The sequence below is a fragment of the Macaca fascicularis genome, chromosome 12 (genome assembly GCF_037993035.2).
Source record: "Macaca fascicularis isolate 582-1 chromosome 12, T2T-MFA8v1.1".
NCBI classification, from domain to species: Eukaryota; Metazoa; Chordata; class Mammalia; order Primates; family Cercopithecidae; genus Macaca; species Macaca fascicularis.
The window spans coordinates 54,036,040-54,054,945 of NC_088386.1; the positions used below are offsets into that span (position 1 = coordinate 54,036,040).

The 18,906-nt window shown below is 37.1% G+C and overlaps 1 protein-coding gene across 42 annotated transcripts in view; it reads left to right on the forward strand.

Moving 5' to 3' along the window:
- Positions 1 to 18,906, forward strand: part of PKP4 (plakophilin 4) — a 229,419-nt gene that overhangs the window by 110,459 nt on the left and 100,054 nt on the right. For 38 of the 42 annotated variants that reach the window (XM_065525510.1, XM_065525520.2, XM_065525519.1 and 35 more), the window contains one exon: positions 13,864 to 13,976. The exons of the other annotated variants lie outside the window; for them this stretch is intronic. In XM_065525510.1, the coding sequence (XP_065381582.1) occupies positions 13,864 to 13,976 (113 nt within the window). The remainder of the gene's footprint in view (positions 1 to 13,863; positions 13,977 to 18,906) is intronic. 42 annotated transcript variants of the gene reach the window in all.

Consider the following 18,906-nt stretch of genomic DNA (forward strand, 5'->3'; position numbering starts at 1 on the left):
TAACATAATCATATATAATCGTCCTTCTGAAGCAATAGATAAAAGTCCAACTTATTCTTTTGAATAAGGACATAGTATGCTGTAGAATGGAAATGGCATGATTTGTTACAATATTGCTATGTGGATGGGCATTCAAATTGTTTCAAATGATGCTGCAATTACTGTTTAATACACACCATTGCTTTTATTTCTGTAGACTAGATTTCCAAGTGGATGGCAGAGAATGAGGAATATGGCTTTTTAATTATAATAGTTATTACCAGATTGTTTCTTCAAAGGGTTATGGCAAATCCCACTCCCATGAACAATACGTGCAAGTGCCCATTTCCCTCCAGTTCCTCACCAGCCCTGGCTGTTACCACTTTTTTAAATGTTTGCCAATATGATGAAAAATGACATGTCTGATTTTCTTTCTCCTTACTAATGAAATTGAGCAGTTTTTTCAATATTTTAGTTAGCATTTACATTTCATCTTAGGAGACTTGCTTGCTGATATTCTTTGACTATTTTTACATGTTTAAAAAATTGTGCGTAACATTTTGTTGATCCATTATAGGTTATGTGTTACAAATATTTCTCTCTCTTTTCTTGCTCATCTTTTAACTTTATGTGATCTGGGTACAAAGTTTTGTTTTGTTTGTTTGTTTGTTTGTTTGTTTATTGAGACGGAGTCTCACTCCGTCGCCCAGGCTGGAGTACAGTGGCAGGATCTCGGCTCACTGCAACCTCTGCCTCCTGGGTTCAAGCGATTCTCCTGCCTCAGCCTCTTGAGTAACTGGGATCACAGGCACAAACTACCATGCCTGGCTATTTTTTGTTTTCAGTACAGACGGAGTTTCACCTTGCTGGCCAGGCTGTTCTTGAACTCCTGAGCTCAGGTGATCTGCCCACCTCAGCCTCCCAAAGTGCTGGGATTGCAGGAATGAGCCACTGCACCCAGCCAAAGTTTTATTGTTGTATAGTTAAATATGCCTGTCTTTTCCCTTATGGTTTTGGAATTTTTTTTTTTTTTTGCCTTATTTAAGATTTCTATCATCTTAAGACTATAAAAATATTTTCCTAGGTCATTTTGTTTTTGTTTTCTATATTCATTATAGAACTTGTGTTTATGTGTGTATGCATGTGTGTGTACAGTTTGAGGTAGTAATCTAGCTTTGTTTTCTCTACTTAACAACAGCAGTACTTTTCCCATTGAACGAAATTTCCTCTTTGTCATTAGTTAAGTTCCCATGTATACTTGCATTTGGCTCTTTAATTCTTATTAAATTACGGGGTTTTATTTGATTTGAGAAGAAAGTTTTGAAGTAATAAAGTCAATTACAGTTCTAAATATAACCTTCAGCAACAGAATATGACACAACCTTAATTTTTCCGCTTCCTATAATGGAAAGAGCAAGAATTTAGAATTTCAGTCCAACTCTTCACTTACTAATTCATGTGACCTTGAGCAAGTCATTTACTTTGCCCCTCCCATTTTAGGATTGCTTAACTCAAAACTCTGCTGCACTTTTTAAGGATTAGAGAAAATATAAATAGAGTGCCTGACCCACAGTTGACATTCATTCAGTACTGCTCGATATTATTATTTTTGTTATGACTTGAAAGGTAGACTTTTGATATTAAATTGTGCCCTTTCCAAACATAAACAAATAGATTTCTTCATAAGTGAGGATGTATTTTATGCAAGAGAAAAAGAATTCTCAATATGGCAATTTAAAGATTCTTTTGATCAAATAAATTAGTCTGAACAAAGTATATATTCAAATCTGGAACTTCTTTTTCTTCTTTTTTCCTTTTTTTTTTTTTTTTTTTCGTTTTCTGTTGACTGTTGACTGCCCTATAGATGTAACACAAGTAAAAAGTAACATTACTTGCCTGCTTTTTTTTGTTGTTGGTAAATAGGGAGTATGCAGATATTCAATAAGGGTAAGAAAAAATAAAATTGCTTTTATATGTAGCTGGAAGGAGCCAAATGGTAGGGGAGAAAGCAGGAGAGTCAGAGAAAGACAGGGACATCAAATATGGAAGCACAGGGAACAGAGCACTCGTGGACCCAAAGACTGAAATGGGCTTTATTCTGGATGCATATATGCACTGAGGTTGGACTCAGCCTGTAGCTAGATGTGCCTGAGCTCTTCTACAGCTTTAATGTTCCTTATAGGTTAGATATGGCTTATGGTTATCGACAATAGATTGATCTTTCTTAACCTTCTTTCCCAAGAAGCCCACGATAACTTCTGGAAGTTTAGAAAGGAATGATGATATTATTGAAACCATACAGATAACATGAAAAAAGTTAAGACAAGATTTTGAACACTTATACCTCTTGAGCCAGCTACCCAGCATTCCCAAGGAGCCATTTAATTGACTAGGGCATAACTAATAAGTATGTTTTCTAATTCTAGTACCCTTGCCACCCACACACACACATTAAGCCACAGAATATCTGCAGAGCAGAAAGGATAGTTGTAAAAGTAAACCTAGTATAGTCTTAAGGAAAAAATCTACCTATATTAGGTGGTATTTGTTTTCATTCCCATTAGATTTCATTAACTTGCTAACCAAACCTTAAATTAGTAATTTTTAAAATAAGCCTCCTATTCTCTAGTGCAATTGATTACCTCTACTGAGGAATAGAAGGTTAAGTTTAGCCTTGTTGTTTCTCTTATCATTTTTATATTTTTTACAGTGTTTTCATTAACTAGTCTACGTAGAGAAAGGAGAAAATTGGTCATTTATTCTTTTTAGTTTTCCATTTCAGCAAATAATGATTTATGCGGATTATTATCATATACTGTGTAGTCAACCCCCAAATAAGCATCTAACATTAGGTGATATGCATCATTGGTCTTAATAATTTTGATATATATATGTGTGTGTTTATATATACATATGTATATACACCCATATATATACACATGCACAGTGAAAACCCAAATTGTTCATGTTAAGTCATTACTAGTTTTCATAATTTCTTAAGGTTTAAAGTAATAGCTAATCAAATATTCAAGGCATTACATTTTAAAGAAAATCTCATTGTGTTTTTGACGTTAATTCTACCACATAACTACCTTGTTGGACAATGATAGCAACGGTTGTCATTGACAACTACAGCTTACACTCCTCCAACTTCTATTTTCCTTGTGATATCTCTTTTCCTCAATATTTGACTACTAGGGCTTTCCCAAATTTAAGGAATTTTAAACATAATAAAACCTCAACTACAAGACTGAACTAGAATTATTTATATCTACACACACATGCAGCACACATATCTATACATCCTATCTATACATTCTACATTTTAGGAGAAAAAGTAAATGAAAATAAATGGCATTCCCAGTTCAACAATTAAATGTCAGTAGTCTGTTCAATGAGTTTTCAAAAGTGGCATGCTAAGGCTGGAAACCCCTGGTTTTTTGATAACGTAGCATGTGATATCTGAGAGATCAAGAAATCAAGGAGGAAGGGGGGGCTGTAATAAAGGAGTAAGTCGTAAAATCACCCTGAATGACTTACCAGGGTTTTCTGGGTTTGTTGTTGTTGTTGCAAAAAGCTGCAGAGATACTAAGATGAATGAAATACAGATTCCACTCTTCTTTAAGAGGAGTCCTGTTTAGTAAAGTGAGATGTCACAGAGCACTATACCCAAGGGCTGGATAAAGAACTGTAGGTGTTTATGGGAGGGTGTTTCAAGTGGATGGAACAAATGAGGAAAAGCCTTGAGTGGTGTGTATAGGAAACCACAAATAATTCTGTGTAGGTGTGTGAAGGGAAGTGATGGGAGACCACAAAAAGATATTTGGGGGCCAGACTCTACAGAGGGTGTTAAAACAAGGCTGAGTTGGCTTTTTATAAGTGGTTTTATGGGTTGGGTTGGGTTGGGTAGAGCATGGTGCGCAGTGGTTAACACCGTGGGGTTAAGACAGATTGAGGTGATTTCAAATCTTGGTTTTGAATGACCATAGGCAAGTCAGTTCTCTATGAAATGAGGCTGACTCTGACTCCCTCACAGGCTGATTATGTGGAGTTCATGAAGAAATACTTGGCACTTAGCGTAGAGCCTAGAGCCCAGTAAGCCTTTTTTAAAACATAGAGATTATTGGTGAGTAGTATTGAACTTTGGCAAATGTATCAGGAAAAAATGTAAGCAGTGGAAGCAGGATCCCGTACCACCATGGCAGGGAGAAGACTTAATGAGGAGTTTTTGCAATAGTCTAAATTAAAGTGAACCTGAAGGAATAGTGAGGAAGGAAGTGGATTCGGCTTATGCTAAAAATATGAACTGACAGGATTTGGGAAATCACTTAATGTGCAAAGAATGGGAACAAGGTAAAGGGAGGAAGTGACAAAAAGATGAGAACACTTACAGTTTGAGCCTAAATGAAAGAGAAATGGTGGTTCCATTAGGACAGTGGTTTTCAACGTTCTGTGTGCATGAGAATCTCCTGGAGGACTTGTTTAAACAGGTTTCTGGCTGGGCATGGTGGCTTACGCCTGTAATCCCAGCTCCTTGAGAGGCCGAGGCAGCAGATCACCTAAGGTCAGGAGTTCAAGACCCACCTGGCCAACATGGCGAAACCCCTTCTCTACTAAAAATACAAAAAAAATAGCTGGGTGTGGTGGCACACACCTGTAATCCCAGCTACTTGGGAAGCTGAGACAGGAGAATCGCTTGAACCCAGGAGGCAGAGGTTGCAGTGAGCCGAGATCATGCCATTGCACTGCAGCCTGGACAACAAGAGCAAAACTCCATCTCCGAAAGAAAAAAACCACACAGGTTTCTGAACCCTACCCCTCAGACTTTAAGAAGTTCCCAGGTGGTGCTGATGTTGCTGGTTCAGGGACCATACTTTGAGAACTACTCCGTGCAGAAACAGAAAACACTGTAGGTGGGGAAATATGGGAGAGGACAGAGGTGTATCTGGGTAAGGCCATGGCTCATCCATCATTTAAATGTAGCTACATAGCAGACCACTGAAAATTCGATTAAAGATAGTGAATTTGGACATTACCACTGTACATGGACCCGTGTGATGGTCATATTGTTAAGTGAGAGGCTGAAGAGCCAAGGGCAAGTTACACAGTGAGGCACTGTTGAGAAGACAGTGTTTTAAGAAGCCATTGGCTCACGCCTGTAATTCCAGCACTTTGGGAGGCCGAGGCAGGTGGATCACCTGAGGTCTGGAGTTCAGGACCAGCCTAACCAACATAGTGAAACCCCGTCTCTACTAAAAATACAAAAATTAGCCAGGCTTGGTAGCACATACCTGTAATCCCAACTACTCAGGAGGCTGAGGCACAAGAATCACTTGAACCGCAGAGGCAGAGGTTGCAGTGAACCAAGATCATGCCCCTGCACTCCAGCGTGGGCGACAGAGTGAGAATCTGTCTCCAAAAAAAAAGCCATCCGTGTGGTGGATACGTAGGAAAAGCATGGGACTCTATCTGTTTTGTTTGAAGTTCTTATCCACACGTGGTTTTTAGTAAAAAGCTTTTCTTGTGTATATTTAATGTACCCCCAAACCTCTCCTCCTTTATTTTGGTTTCCTAATAGAGGAGCTAAGTTACAGATAAGAGCCTGAGTCTTAGAATATAAACTTCAAACATCTGATAAACTTTACTATTTTCAATCTGCTTCATTAAAACTGAAGGAAAGATGTCAACTAGAACTTGGTTTATTCCTGTTTTGGTGGTAGGATAAAACAACAACAATCTTAATATTGTTCATCTCCAATTAGAATATTAGCTAGTAAGGCTAGAAATTAGGTGTGTAGCTGTATGTTGCACTTTTCTTTGATCCTGAGATCTCAGTGTAACAGACGATGGCCATAGCCTAGGACAACAAATCCCGCAGAGCTGTCCTAATAATGTGTATCCTTCATGTCTTCAAATTGATGCAACGTCAGCAGTTTCCATTTGAAGACTAACCCTTTGTAGTGCCCTTCCCTATGTAAGTATTCAGTCTTGACAGAAGTGATTAAAATTTTGTTTTCCAATTTGTAAAAAATATTTTAAATGTAGACTATAGTATAGTACCTCTTAATTCAGCCTTCCCTAAATACAACAAATAAACTTTTTTTTCAGTGTTGTCTAAGTTGTGTTCTCAAAATGATAGTTCCTTGAGATGTTAATAGTTGTTCTTTGCAAAAGAAAAAGTGTGCTTAGTGTTCAATAAATCAAAGAAGTGCTGGATTAAACAAAGGTAAGCTGACTTCCTGCCGGTAGACTTCTCAGAACTTTTAATATGGTAGGGTTGCTGTGACTCTCCAAGATTTAGAGTCTCCTGGGCAGCATTTCCCAAATCTGCGTGACTCGGAACCCTTCCTTTAAGGGAATATCTGTTAACATCCTGTGGGACGCTGGTGTTCTCAGTTTGAGAAACATAATGTTATTCATCTTTGATTTTTAACTTCCTTCTAACAAAGGAAGGTAGCCAGTACAATGGTGACTGACATCATATGCCCAGCATTTCTATAATTAGTAATACATTGATTTAGGGATTACCAAGTAGACAATAATGGTCTATCAGTTATTAAGTAAATTGTGGTAGATAGTCAGGACATTTGATTACCTCTGTCGAATTTGCTGGTTGTCTTAAGGATGAGAAGTTCAAGGACCTTTGTAAATATGACTGCTTTGGTTTTTGCACCAGCCTAGGTTACAGGACGATATTTAGGATGTTTTGGGGGATTTCTTAGTAGTTCTTAAATACTTGTTTTTAATATAGTTTCCTAAACTTGGCCCAAAGATATGATCATGACCATAATTGACTCATCTTTTCGATATGGGAAATGGGGAGAAATGCTATAGCATGTCCTGGGTACAGGACATAATCCTGCCCAATCCCCTCTATCTTAAAAATCTAGTCAGTGATAATTAGTATTTCAGTGATATAAAACTCTCAGTATACTAAGGCAGAAAGTAGATATTTTTCAAAGCTTTTTAACCAACAACAGTTGAAATAAAAATGCTTGCTTTCTTAACCAGTAATTCCATCACATAACGACCATCTGTTTTCTTCTTTCAATATAACTGGAACTAAGTACCTTCCTGCTGAGATATATAGTCATGGAAAGGTATGTTGTCTCTTGGTGTGTTACACTGCTAGCATGAGATGATTTTTGTCAAACAGATAAACATTTCTAAAAATTACTATGTATTTTATATTAAGAAAAATATACAAGCATTGGAAACCAGGATTTCAATGACTTCAATACCTGGAATGAAACTGTCTTAAAAAGGAGGTCAGTTTAAAGAAAAATACTCAGTGAAAGAGATAATATAGGTCAGAGGAGAAAGAAACAGACTGAGGAGTCCTATAATCAAGAAGGTATGTTCTCAGATGAGAAAAACTTGAGCGTTAGACTGAATGAAACTTGGAGGATTCCAGAGAGAAGCAAGATTCTGGAGGAGGCAGGAGAGCATGCAGAGACCAGCCTTGGATGAGAAAGGGACAGTCCCTCCACTAAGCCTGGAGGAGAACTGAGGATTAGTGTGAATGTGGGGGCAGGAGTTGAGTTGTCAAGCTGATGGTCTGAAATGAGCGCCAACTGCTGTTTCTTAATTGTCGTCATCATAGTTGTAGTAGCTATTGCAGCTACTTCTGAATTAGTCAGCTGGACTAACTTGAAGTAAATCCACATAATGATGCAAATTGACAACTGAGCTAGATGGCTGGAGGCTCAAAAGACAATGAGCTTTTGCACATATTTTGGAAGCATAATGGTCTTTATTGATTAGGAAGAAAAGGAAAACATGATTTACTAATATCAAAAATGTAAGGGAGATATGACTGCGGATCCTACTGACAATGAGAACAATTATATAACATATACTGACAGCGAAGAATATTATGAACCACTTTATGCTAATAATTAGAGGTGGTAAGGAGCCAGGAGCACACCATCTCTCCTCTCCCCTCTTCAAGGCATCTCGGGTTTGGGGTGTGGAGGAATTCATAGTTTTCACCAGAGAGGGTTGTAGGAAAATGCAGTATTTTCAAGAAAGAACTACATTTCAATTAAAGCCTGAAAATGGAGAGTATTCTTAGTAACTCAGAGGTGGAGAACATTCTGATTAAAAGATAAAGAGTTTGTATTGGGAGTTATACCTGATGTAAATGACGAGTTGATGGGTGCAGCACACCAACATGGCACAAGTATACATATGTAACAAACCTGCACGTTATGCACATGTACCCTACAACTTAAAGTATAATAATAATAAATTAATTAAAAAAAAAAAGATAAAGAGTTTGTAAATAGAGAGTTTGTAAACTGGAATGAGGCTTCCACAGGGCACAGTTGGAAGGGGTCAGGAGATACGTCACTATGGCCATCCGTGAGAACTTAATGAGGGTAAGAGACTAGGAGGCCACAGGAGGATGAAGTATGACCTGCTTTCGGTGTTAAGTGAAAATGGTTCAAGGGACTGAGCCTTGAACAAGAGTGGAGCTCTTCCTGCTTATCAAAGGAGCGGGAGTGCAGAGACCTAATTCTGAAAGCTACCTGGGGTTTCTGAAAACCAGAAGGAAAACGGTACCCTTGTGACTAGATGTGCAGTATCCTAGTATTTCTATTTGAAAGAAACACAGTAATCAACAATTTTAAAGCCTTATTTAGAACTGAGTAACTTGGGAGTTGAAGTAAAAGTCAACCTAAACAGGAAGGGAAAATAAAAGAAGAAAGATAGAGATTTCACACCCAATGACCATGCAGGAACAGACATGAAAAAGAACTAATAAGAAGTCTCAGAAATGGAAAATACTGTCTTTGAAAAAAAAGTTAAGTAGATGAAATAAACCATAAACGGGACACATAGAGAAAGGATGAAATAAACCATAAACGGGACACATAGAGAAATAGTGAATTGAAGGCAGTGCTGAGAAATTCTCCCTGACTACAGCTCAAAGAAATTAAGAGAAAATATGAAAGAGCTATACTGTAGATTCAGTATTCTAACCAGTCTTTCCCCTGAAAGAAACTAAACATACTCAATAAAATATTGGAATTTTTTTTTAAAGCAAGGCTAAGCTAGAAAGAAAAGAAATAGTTCGCAAAACTAAAAGCAAAATGCAAATGAGAATCCTAAGCAATAAACCTGGCTTTTACCCTGAAGATATCCGGCAAATCTAGGTGATCTTGAGCATGCCATTTGACAGCTCCATGCCAGAGGCATTTGAGGAGGCCTAAGGTGAGGGTTCAAATTAGATCCTTTGCCCAAAGCTAAACTTGCCAAAACTACAACATTGGCTAAAACTGATAAGAAATCTGTCCCACGGAAGAGGACAGCCCTGGGTGCTGGCAGGAGGAAGACATTTTCCCCGATAGTTATGATACCTATGAGATTCAGAAACTTAAATTGGTCAATAAACATAGGAAAAAGGTGTTTGTTATCAGGGAAATACAAAATAAAACACAAGCAAAATAGCATTCTATGCCTATCGGACGACCAAAGAAAAGAGAAATTTAAGGCCCAGAATACCAATTGATGTCAGTAAGAATGTGAAGAAGCTGAAACTCTCATTTATTACTGGCTGGAATATAAATTAGTACTACTACTTTGAAAAGTAACCTGACAATCATTATCAAGCAAAACTGAAGATGTGTGTATCTTTCGACCAAGCAATTCCACTTCTAGGTCTCTTTACTCTGGAGAAGTATGATTCAGGTGCACAAGATGGTTTATACAAGAAAGATTATTTTACAGAATGTTTATGATTACATAAAATTGGGAACAACCCAAGGTTCATGGTGAGAACATATAAAGACATTATGTGATAGCTATGCAATGGAATACTACTGAGAAGTGAAATTAGATTAGCTAGATCTACATGTATTAATGTTAATAAATCTCAAAATCATGTTGCACTAAAAGCAATCTGCAAAACCTGTACAACATACCAGTGGCATAAATTGTGTGCACATATAAAACAATGCTATATCTGTTGCCATTTATGGCTCTGTAAATATGTAAATGTGTAGTAGTAATATAAAATACTCATGTGAATATTAAGCACCAAATTTAGGGTAATGATTCATTCTAGGGAGGGAAGAAAAGAGAAGAATGGGATGTAGGAAAGAGAAACCAGGGATTTCATTGTATTTTAAAATAAAATTGTAATGTTTTACTTCACAAGACATCTGATGCAGATGTAGCAAAATATTAAAGTTTGCTATAGCTTGGTCAGATTCACAGAAGTTTATTGTGTTATTGTCTATAATTTTCTGTATTTTTGAAGTGTCTCACAATATTTTTAAATTGGGAGAGAGAAATCTATCATTATAGAAATGGAAGGCAAAAAAAAGACTGTTTCAGGTTGGGTTCTCACTGACATGGAGTTTTACATGCAGAATATTTGTCAGGGATCAACACCTGTGGAGGAGAGGGGATGAGACAGCAGGATAAGGCAAGGGAGAATTCCAAATCAGGCTGACAAAGCCTTGGCCAAGGCCAAAGGGAGCAAATCTGGGCCTGGTCTTTACTTTCTTACCTGGATCAGTGCCTGAATGCAAGTGGCTCTCTGCAGCCAAGCCAGCCCTGAAGGAGCTGATGACCACAGGCCACCTGCTGGCAGATGGGGCAGCCAACCCTTCCTTGGGCTTCCATGGGCAGTGTAGCTCTGTCTACCAAATATGACTCATCTGAAAGTGCTGCTTTATTTTCATCTGTTCCCTTAACTCTCTCTCAAAGAATATTTATCAGTATTCTTATTTGAGAGGAAGGAAATAAATATAAAAGACAAGCTTTGTAACACATGTGAACAGATTCCATTTTTAAAGCATATTAGTAGCCTTGACTTTCTAAAGTCATGTGTGGTTTTGCTAGGCTCTACAAGAAAATTTTCATACACTAAATCACTGACAAATGCTTTTAACATTAACTTTTTTCTTCTCATGAAAGAACAAATACAAGCTCGCCCTATAATTTAGATTCCCAGTTTGGGATACTGATTTAAGAACCAGTCTTCACATTTTTTGTTTAGAGGATAAAATACAAGAATTTAACTTCATAGATGATGTCTCTGCATCATCATCTTAATGAGTGTTATTTTGGAAATTATTAGATGTGTTTTCATATGACTGCATAATGCTCTCCTCCTCATCAGTCATTCTAAGAAGCCAGTAGAGACTGAATTGTCAAATATTGATATCCCACTCATACATCTTGGTGCCATTCACGTGTGTGTGTGTGCAACTTGTGTTCTGTAGGAATAATAGTAATAATTTTGCAAGAAAGCATATTTTTCGTTTGTAAACATTCACAGGTGTTAAACTTTTACAGATTCAGTACTTTATAGCTTCTTGATAGTCTGCTTTTGGCACTTTGATGAAGTCCTACTTGTGAGAAGTTGTGGGCACATAGTAGGTTGAATGGTTTTGATAAAAGTAGCCAGTGATGTTCAATATTATGGGCTCTGCGCCAGGAGGGATATAATGTAGACTTAACTCAGTCCATAAGAATGTTAAATAAAACATATAGCTACATCATGTATGTATAGACTTTCCTAGCAACTCAACAACTGTGAATTGTTTCTATGGGTACGTCGATCAAAGTTTCTAGTTGTAAGATACAGACACTGACATGGCTAATTAAACAGAAAAGTAATTCATTAAGGGATTATTAGTGAATTCCCACACTTGTTACAAGTACTGGAGAACAAGACTTGAGACTAAGATTCCAGGAACAGTGTCCAAATTTGTGCCACAAAGTTGATCAGATAAAGAAACTATTGTTATAGCCACCAAACACACAGAGTTGTGTATGGAGGTTGTTTCTATGTCAGGAACTTGACCTTGAGAACTAATGCAGGAAGCACAACAAGAAGGCAATAGAGAAAATGAGTGTCCTCTTTACTGGAGTCAGAGTCTCTGTCAGCACCTGCATCACAGTCTGGCATGGGTGTACCTTCTTGGCAGAGCCAAAGTCACCTGTCTGTGCTTTTGAGGGAAGGAAATATGGGAAATTCCAACTTCTGCCTTCAAGCTGGAACTTTCCCAGCCATTTCCTTGAAAGGTTGTTTACAAGGTCATAGGCAGCCACAGACATGATAAAAATTCATTCCTGTACAGTGGAATTTTTTTCTATGAATGGAATTTTTTTTCTTTGTTCTTATTTGCAATATATCTTCATACTATACCTGATATGGTAACTTTTGGCCATCCCAAAATGAGGACAATACTCCAGCTCCCAATCCCTAGTAGCCACTGAACTCAGAGGACGAAGGTAATATGGTGGCTTGGGGAATGTTTTGGGATTCCCGAGTAGTCCTTTCCTGGCCCAGCTTGATAGAACCAGGCAGTCTTGTGGGAAAAGATGCATGTAATAACAAGTAAGTAAAAGAAGTGAACGAATGGAAGTCTATCACAAAAAAAAAAAAAAAAAAAAAAAAAAAATGATGCTGTTTCAGAGCAAAGAAAGAGTAAGTGTGAGTTAAGCATAATAGTATTTTCAAATTGGATCTTAGCCTTGTACTGAATTCTGAACAATTTATGTCTATCTAGTCTTTTGTTACTGAACATCTATTAAGAGCCTAAGAATTGTTAGGCAGAGGCAAGCATTGTCCCACTTACCGATTATGATCATATTGTACAGCGTTATTGAGCCAGCTATTATTCATCTAGGCCCTGTCCAATACGCCCACACCAACTGGGATCATTAGGAAAGGATTCACAGTATCAGAAGGTGGTAAGGAGTTTAGGAACTGTTTCTTAAAAATTATTCTAAGAATAGCTTGTGGAATTTGCAGAGCCAGTGCTGTCAAGCAATTACATGTTTGCCTGATTTCACAGGGAGTTCATGTACTTTTCAATTAAAATTTTTAATGGCAAATGTATACATATAATCATAAATAATATTTTTAGGTTGTTTTATTTCTGAATTGTTTCTAGATTTAATACTAATATGTCTGGTATTTTGAACTAGCAGTCATCAAATTAAGCTACTTACAGTTCAGCATTTGCTTTGAGTAGACTTGTGAGGAGACAATATGGCACAGGGGAGCTTGAGATGCTATTTGTGGCTTAAAACCTTTGGAATATACTTGATCTTTAGATATTTTATAACATGACATGTTTTCTACTTATTAAAATCCTATCAAACTAACAATGAGAGAAATACAAATAAAGTTAAAACATCCTCTCCTTTCATAGAACTTGTTTGCCTTCACTTTGCAACGTAGATTGAAGAATATAATTTCTGTAGACACTCTTCCAGCTTTTGAATATATTTTAAATTCCATGTTATGGCTTAGTCTTTTTCATTTCTTGTGTTCCTTCTCTCCCTTTGCATGGTGGCACATGATTGCTTTTGGACACAGCAAATTTTTGTTGGTTGTATTATAGATAAATATGGCAAGACTTTCTGTGGCATTGGAATCATTTTTTTTTATTAATTAAAAGACTATATATCAAACATGGTAAAGTGATTCTGATCATGGGGATTTACATTTTTTTAAACTATGCTGACATATAGTATGAGAAATATAAAAAGTAGCCATTGTTTGCTGTGCCTCTGATGTAGATACATTAAGTAAGGTCTCTGGAAGCCTTAACTTTAATAAGGCACTGTAGCAGAAGTACTGTTTAAAGACCTCAGTTAGAACCAAAATCAGAAAAGGCAAATAAAGATCTACATGTTTTCTATCCCAAACAAAGGCTGATATTCTATTGCCTTTAGATTTGAAAAAGCTAGGAATCAATAGGTCATTTATTTCATCCACAAATTGCATTTCACAAAGCCACACCATAGCTATATGTTATGGGTACGTTCCTGTGTTTCCTGTGACATACATTACTTCATATATCTGCCTGAGCAGCATACCTCGGAGCCTTATATGCCTTTTATTTCTTTGAATCACAGGAGCTTCAGTTTCAACGACTCACCCGAGAACTGGAAGTGGAAAGGCAGATTGTTGCCAGTCAGCTAGAAAGATGTAGGCTTGGAGCAGAATCACCAAGCATCGCCAGCACCAGGTACAGGACCAATGGCTCCATCTTTATGCACACTCAAGTTACATACCTTATTAAGTTGTTCTGTATGCAGCAAATGATTCTGTTAGTGTTGTTACTGTTAACTTGCCTTCCAGAATTTGAAACCCAAAATGTCCATTTATTCTAATTTTGAGAAGCCTCTTGCTGTATCGACTGTCCCTCAGTCCTGTGCTTAAAATGTTTTCTATAGCATTGGCAAGCTTCTGTAGCAAAAGCTACTGTGCTGCCTTCAGATTCCTCATATGTCCACACAGTTAATGGATGTTGTTGGGATTAATTGCTAATTATTTGGTAAAGCTAATTGGCTGGTGCTTTGAACACCTGGTATTGATTTTTTTTAAACTAAGAAATATTTCTAAATAAGATTGCATTAACTTTTAAAAATGTCTCCAGTTTACTTTGGGTTTTTCTAGAACTCTATGAAAGTACCACACAAACTAATTACTATAAGGAATAATTTACTATACTCATATATAGTAAATACAAAATGAGTGCATTACTATAAAAACATAGTCATGATTGTTATTTTTTATTTAAATACCTCTCATGCTATTTAAAAGCATCATTGTTGGCTGGGTGCGGTGGCTCAAGCCTGTAATCCCAGCACTTTGGGAGGCTGAGACGGGCGGATCACGAGGTCAGGAGATCGAGACCATCCTGGCTAACACAGTGAAACCCCGTCTCTACTAAAAAAAATACAAAAAAACTAGCCGGGCGAGGTGGCGGGCGCCTGTAGTCCCAGCTACTCGGGAGGCTGAGGCAGGAGAATGGTGTAAAACCCAGGAGGCGGAGCTTGCAGTGAGCTGAGATCCAGCCACTGCACTCCAGCCTGGGCTGGGTGACAGAGCGAGACTCCATCTCAAAAAAAAAAAAAAAAAAGCATCATTCTTGTAAAAATTACTACATGTTCTAAATAATTAAATCATTGCTTATCCTACCTATAGATTTCTTTCTTAATAATTACATATTTCTATAAAGCCTACTGTAAAATGCTTTCATTGCTTGCAGTTTTAAATTTGATCTGCTTACACTTAGGTAGACATGCCTGCAATAACTTTTCTCTCAGTCATTTCTAACCTCATAATTATTCTACTTTTCAGTATCTTGTGTTACTCATGGGCAAAAAAACTTCTTAGTGAATAGAATGCTGTCTGTTGTTTCTAACTGATTGTTGGTATGAACATTAAACTGTTGGGCTGGTAAGTTGTAGTCATGTGAATTGTTCATCTCTCTTAACAGTTGTGTATATTGATATGTTTGGTAAGGCATAAAGCATATAAATAAAGGTCGTCGAAACCTTTACAAAACAAATATAAGATTATGTAATTATTTTATAAATATCCAGAAAGGTTTTTATAGGAAGAGAATCATAAGCAAGGTATAAAATAATAAATTAGAAATTTCTAACTCAGACTTTGCAATACCCAATGAAATAATTTGTTAAGGAAATTAAAACTGTGAAAACAAAAATTAGCTTTAATTCTCTATAATATTTTTTAGAAATTATCCATATCTTTAACACCAAAAAGAACAATTCACAAACTCAATAATATGGTATTATATATTTCTAAAAGGTATGAACCAACTGGTTTTGTTTTTCTAACCAGAATTATATTTTAATGGAAAAGTGATTCAACATTTAACAGAATTCTGTTAGTACTTCTTATTCTGGCAGTATTACCAACTAAATTAAAATAGAAATTCTCTTGATAAACTCCTAGTAATACTTGGTATATCAATAATAAAGACCAATACCTAGAGGAAATGGCAGAAGAGGAGGGAAAATCCCCAGATGTCGAAACTAGAAAGAGCACTGAAAGCCAGAGCCAGAAGCTTGAGCTACCTCTAGGAGATGTTAGAACAGTTGTCAAACCTCAAAGTAAGCACTAGAGGTGGGTTTTATACCCATATAGGAGCCGAAGAATGAAGTCTTGTGTGAGCTCAAGATGGTATGTTTGAACTTAAGATTACTGTACTAAGCCATGTCCTTTAAAGGACCCCACGATTAGCAAACCCCAGGCTTCTACCATATGTGGATTTGGAGCCCAAATGTAACTATCCACATTGCTCAGGAGTCCCCAGCTGAGAAAATGGCACCATTAAAGATGAGCTCACCGTGAGATAGTATAAAACACAAATTTGAGTGACATCAGCAAGATGACAGGATAGGACTTGTCAGTGCTCATCCTCTCACAGAAACATCAGTTTGAACAACCATTCACACACACAAATACCTTCACTAGAGCTAAGGAATCCAGATGAGAGATTATAGCACCTGAGTGTACAAAAATAAGAAAAGATGTGTTGAAGAGGGTAGGAAGGACAGTTTCACACTGTGCTTTGTTCATCATGTATTTCTGAATTAGTTCTGATTTTGTAAAAATAAATAAATAAATAAATAAATGCATTGAAATACATATCATAAACTTGACCATCAGTGAAAGAATCGGTGAGCAAAAGAATAGTTTCACACTCCCAAGAACTGGATACCATTGGGGGAAGTCTGACAGGTGTGCACAGTAAAATACAAAGGATGCTCATTGCAGCATCATTTGCAAAAGTAAAAATTACAAAGAATATACTTATTCTTCAGGACAGAAATGGAAAATAAACTGTTAATAGGTACACTCTAAAGCAGTTAAAATGAAACTCTAGAGCAGTTAAAATGAAATAACTGGATCTACGTGTATCAACATGGACGTGTTTGCAAAACAGACTAAAAGCTGTAAGTTGCAGAAGAATAACTATAGGAGGATATAATCTATGAGCAATTTAAAATATATATATAGCAATACTGCATAATAATTAAACAGTACTTGGTGTTTTTTTCAGTGTATGCATGTGGAGTAAAAGTATGAAATATTTTGGAATGACACCAATTTAAGATAGTGGAACCTCTAGAAAGGAAGAAAGGAGGATGATACTAGGAATTAGGCTTTCACTGAATCTGTAGCGTTTTATTCAAGAGCCATCTGGAGCAAATATAACAAAATGTTAACAACTGTTAAATGAAGGAGTGGTTGATATATGCATGGCTATTAGATGATGTTCTGGACTTGTTAATTTTAAAATGTTAAATAATTTTAAGGCTATATCATTCAGCTGGCTAATTCCATATGTTTGTTAAAAATCTCTAAGTAAAATACATATTGTGGGCAGTAGTTTCCGTCAGTGACTCTTTTTTGTGGTTCCTCTCTGGTTCTCAGTGCCTGGCATTTGTACCTGGTATGTGACTATGGCACGACCAGTGAATGTCAGGTGAATGAATGGGTCATGCAGAAATGGGAGTGGGATTGACCAGGGAAAGGAGGAAAATGTACACAGAGGCATATATGATCCCACATTACAGTCATCCTGGAGCACTAAGAGGCTCAGTGTCTACGATATGCCCTAAAAGGACTTTATGAAATTGGAAAGGTGAAGCTGGCATTTAATTGTGAAGAACTTTATTGGATCTTTCAAGGAGACCTACTGAAAGTTGTTATTGGTGGTGGTGATGGTTATTGGAAGTTTTCCTTTTTTCAGAGTGCAGTGTGTAAAACAGAATAAAGAGGCCAGGCAGCCAGATAGGAATCTATTATGAAATTTTAAGGGTTATGAGTAAGGTGGGTTTCTTCATTCAGTGATCTCTGAGCCGTGGTTGGAATGGGAACTGATCCACTTGGATTGCCCTACTTTCTTCTCATGTTGAATTCCCATCTATTTTTGATGTCCCAACTAAATGCTTACCCTTCTTTACAACCTTTCTCAAGTTTCTCCGGAAAAGTCACCTCCTTCATCTGAATTCCCATCACTGTTTCCCTGTGCATGTTAGCTGCTCAACAGGTCGTAAGGCCCATTCCAACCCCATGGCCCTGGCACAGAGCCTGGCGCTCAGCAGATGGGCTCCCAGCCAAATGATCATTGAATGGATAATGAACCTTAAGTCCAGGATGCTTCAGGCACATCAAGTAAAGGTGCTTTGCCATTAGGGGAGCCAAGGGTTTTTTTTATTGTGTCACTTGAGAGATCCCCCTTGCGTCTCCAGTGCATGCCAACTGTCAGTCTTGGAACCAGAATCTAAGGGATACAGAAGAACAGAAATTAGCTCTCAGACCCAGGCCCCCTTTCCTGTCTGCCATTTCCAATTTGCTAAAAAAATAGCAATTAAAAGTGGAATTGCTGCTTTGGGCCATCAAGCTTCTGTTTGATTCAGTTCGTTTTTGCATGGAATGAGTTTAATCAGCAAAATGGGGGATTTGATCACCAGTTACCTTTCATAGTGTTTGGATCCTGTGGCAGAGTTGGTAAGGTGATCTGTAAGATTTTCTTACTTTTCCTGGTCCAAAGATGAGAGTAATGACTCAAAGGAAAACAAAATGGATTTGTTTTTATTTACCTTTTCACCCATCCAAAGTTTTTGTCATTATTGGCCTCACCCTGTGAAGAAAGATGCAGCAGTGGCATGAGGTCCTGTTTAATACCTGTTTAATTATGCTTATGTTGTGATAAACTGTGGAATCCTCCTCCCCGAATGAGTGGCTCTAATAGTGAGTACTTTGTTTGCCTCACACTTGTAGGATCAAAGATTCATTTTTAACCCATGCCAGAATATGTTTCCATTTTAAAAGTGGAAACTAGTCCTCTGCATACATTTGCACCTGTCAGGAAGTGTCCCAAAAATGTGAACTGCATAATAATCATTGGCAGTTTATTTGCAGTATGCCTTCTTGAGAACATTTTAAAAATCTTAAGATAAAATTCCTTACTTTTTCTATTAATGACTCTTTAGAAGTAGTAGTCTTCCCAACAAGGTAAAAACCTCATTTCTGATGACTTTTCCATTGGTTTTATTTACTTCTAAAAAAATTAATAAAACTCACATTTTCAATATATTTTAATGAACTTTCATCTGGGATTGATGAAGCCTGTA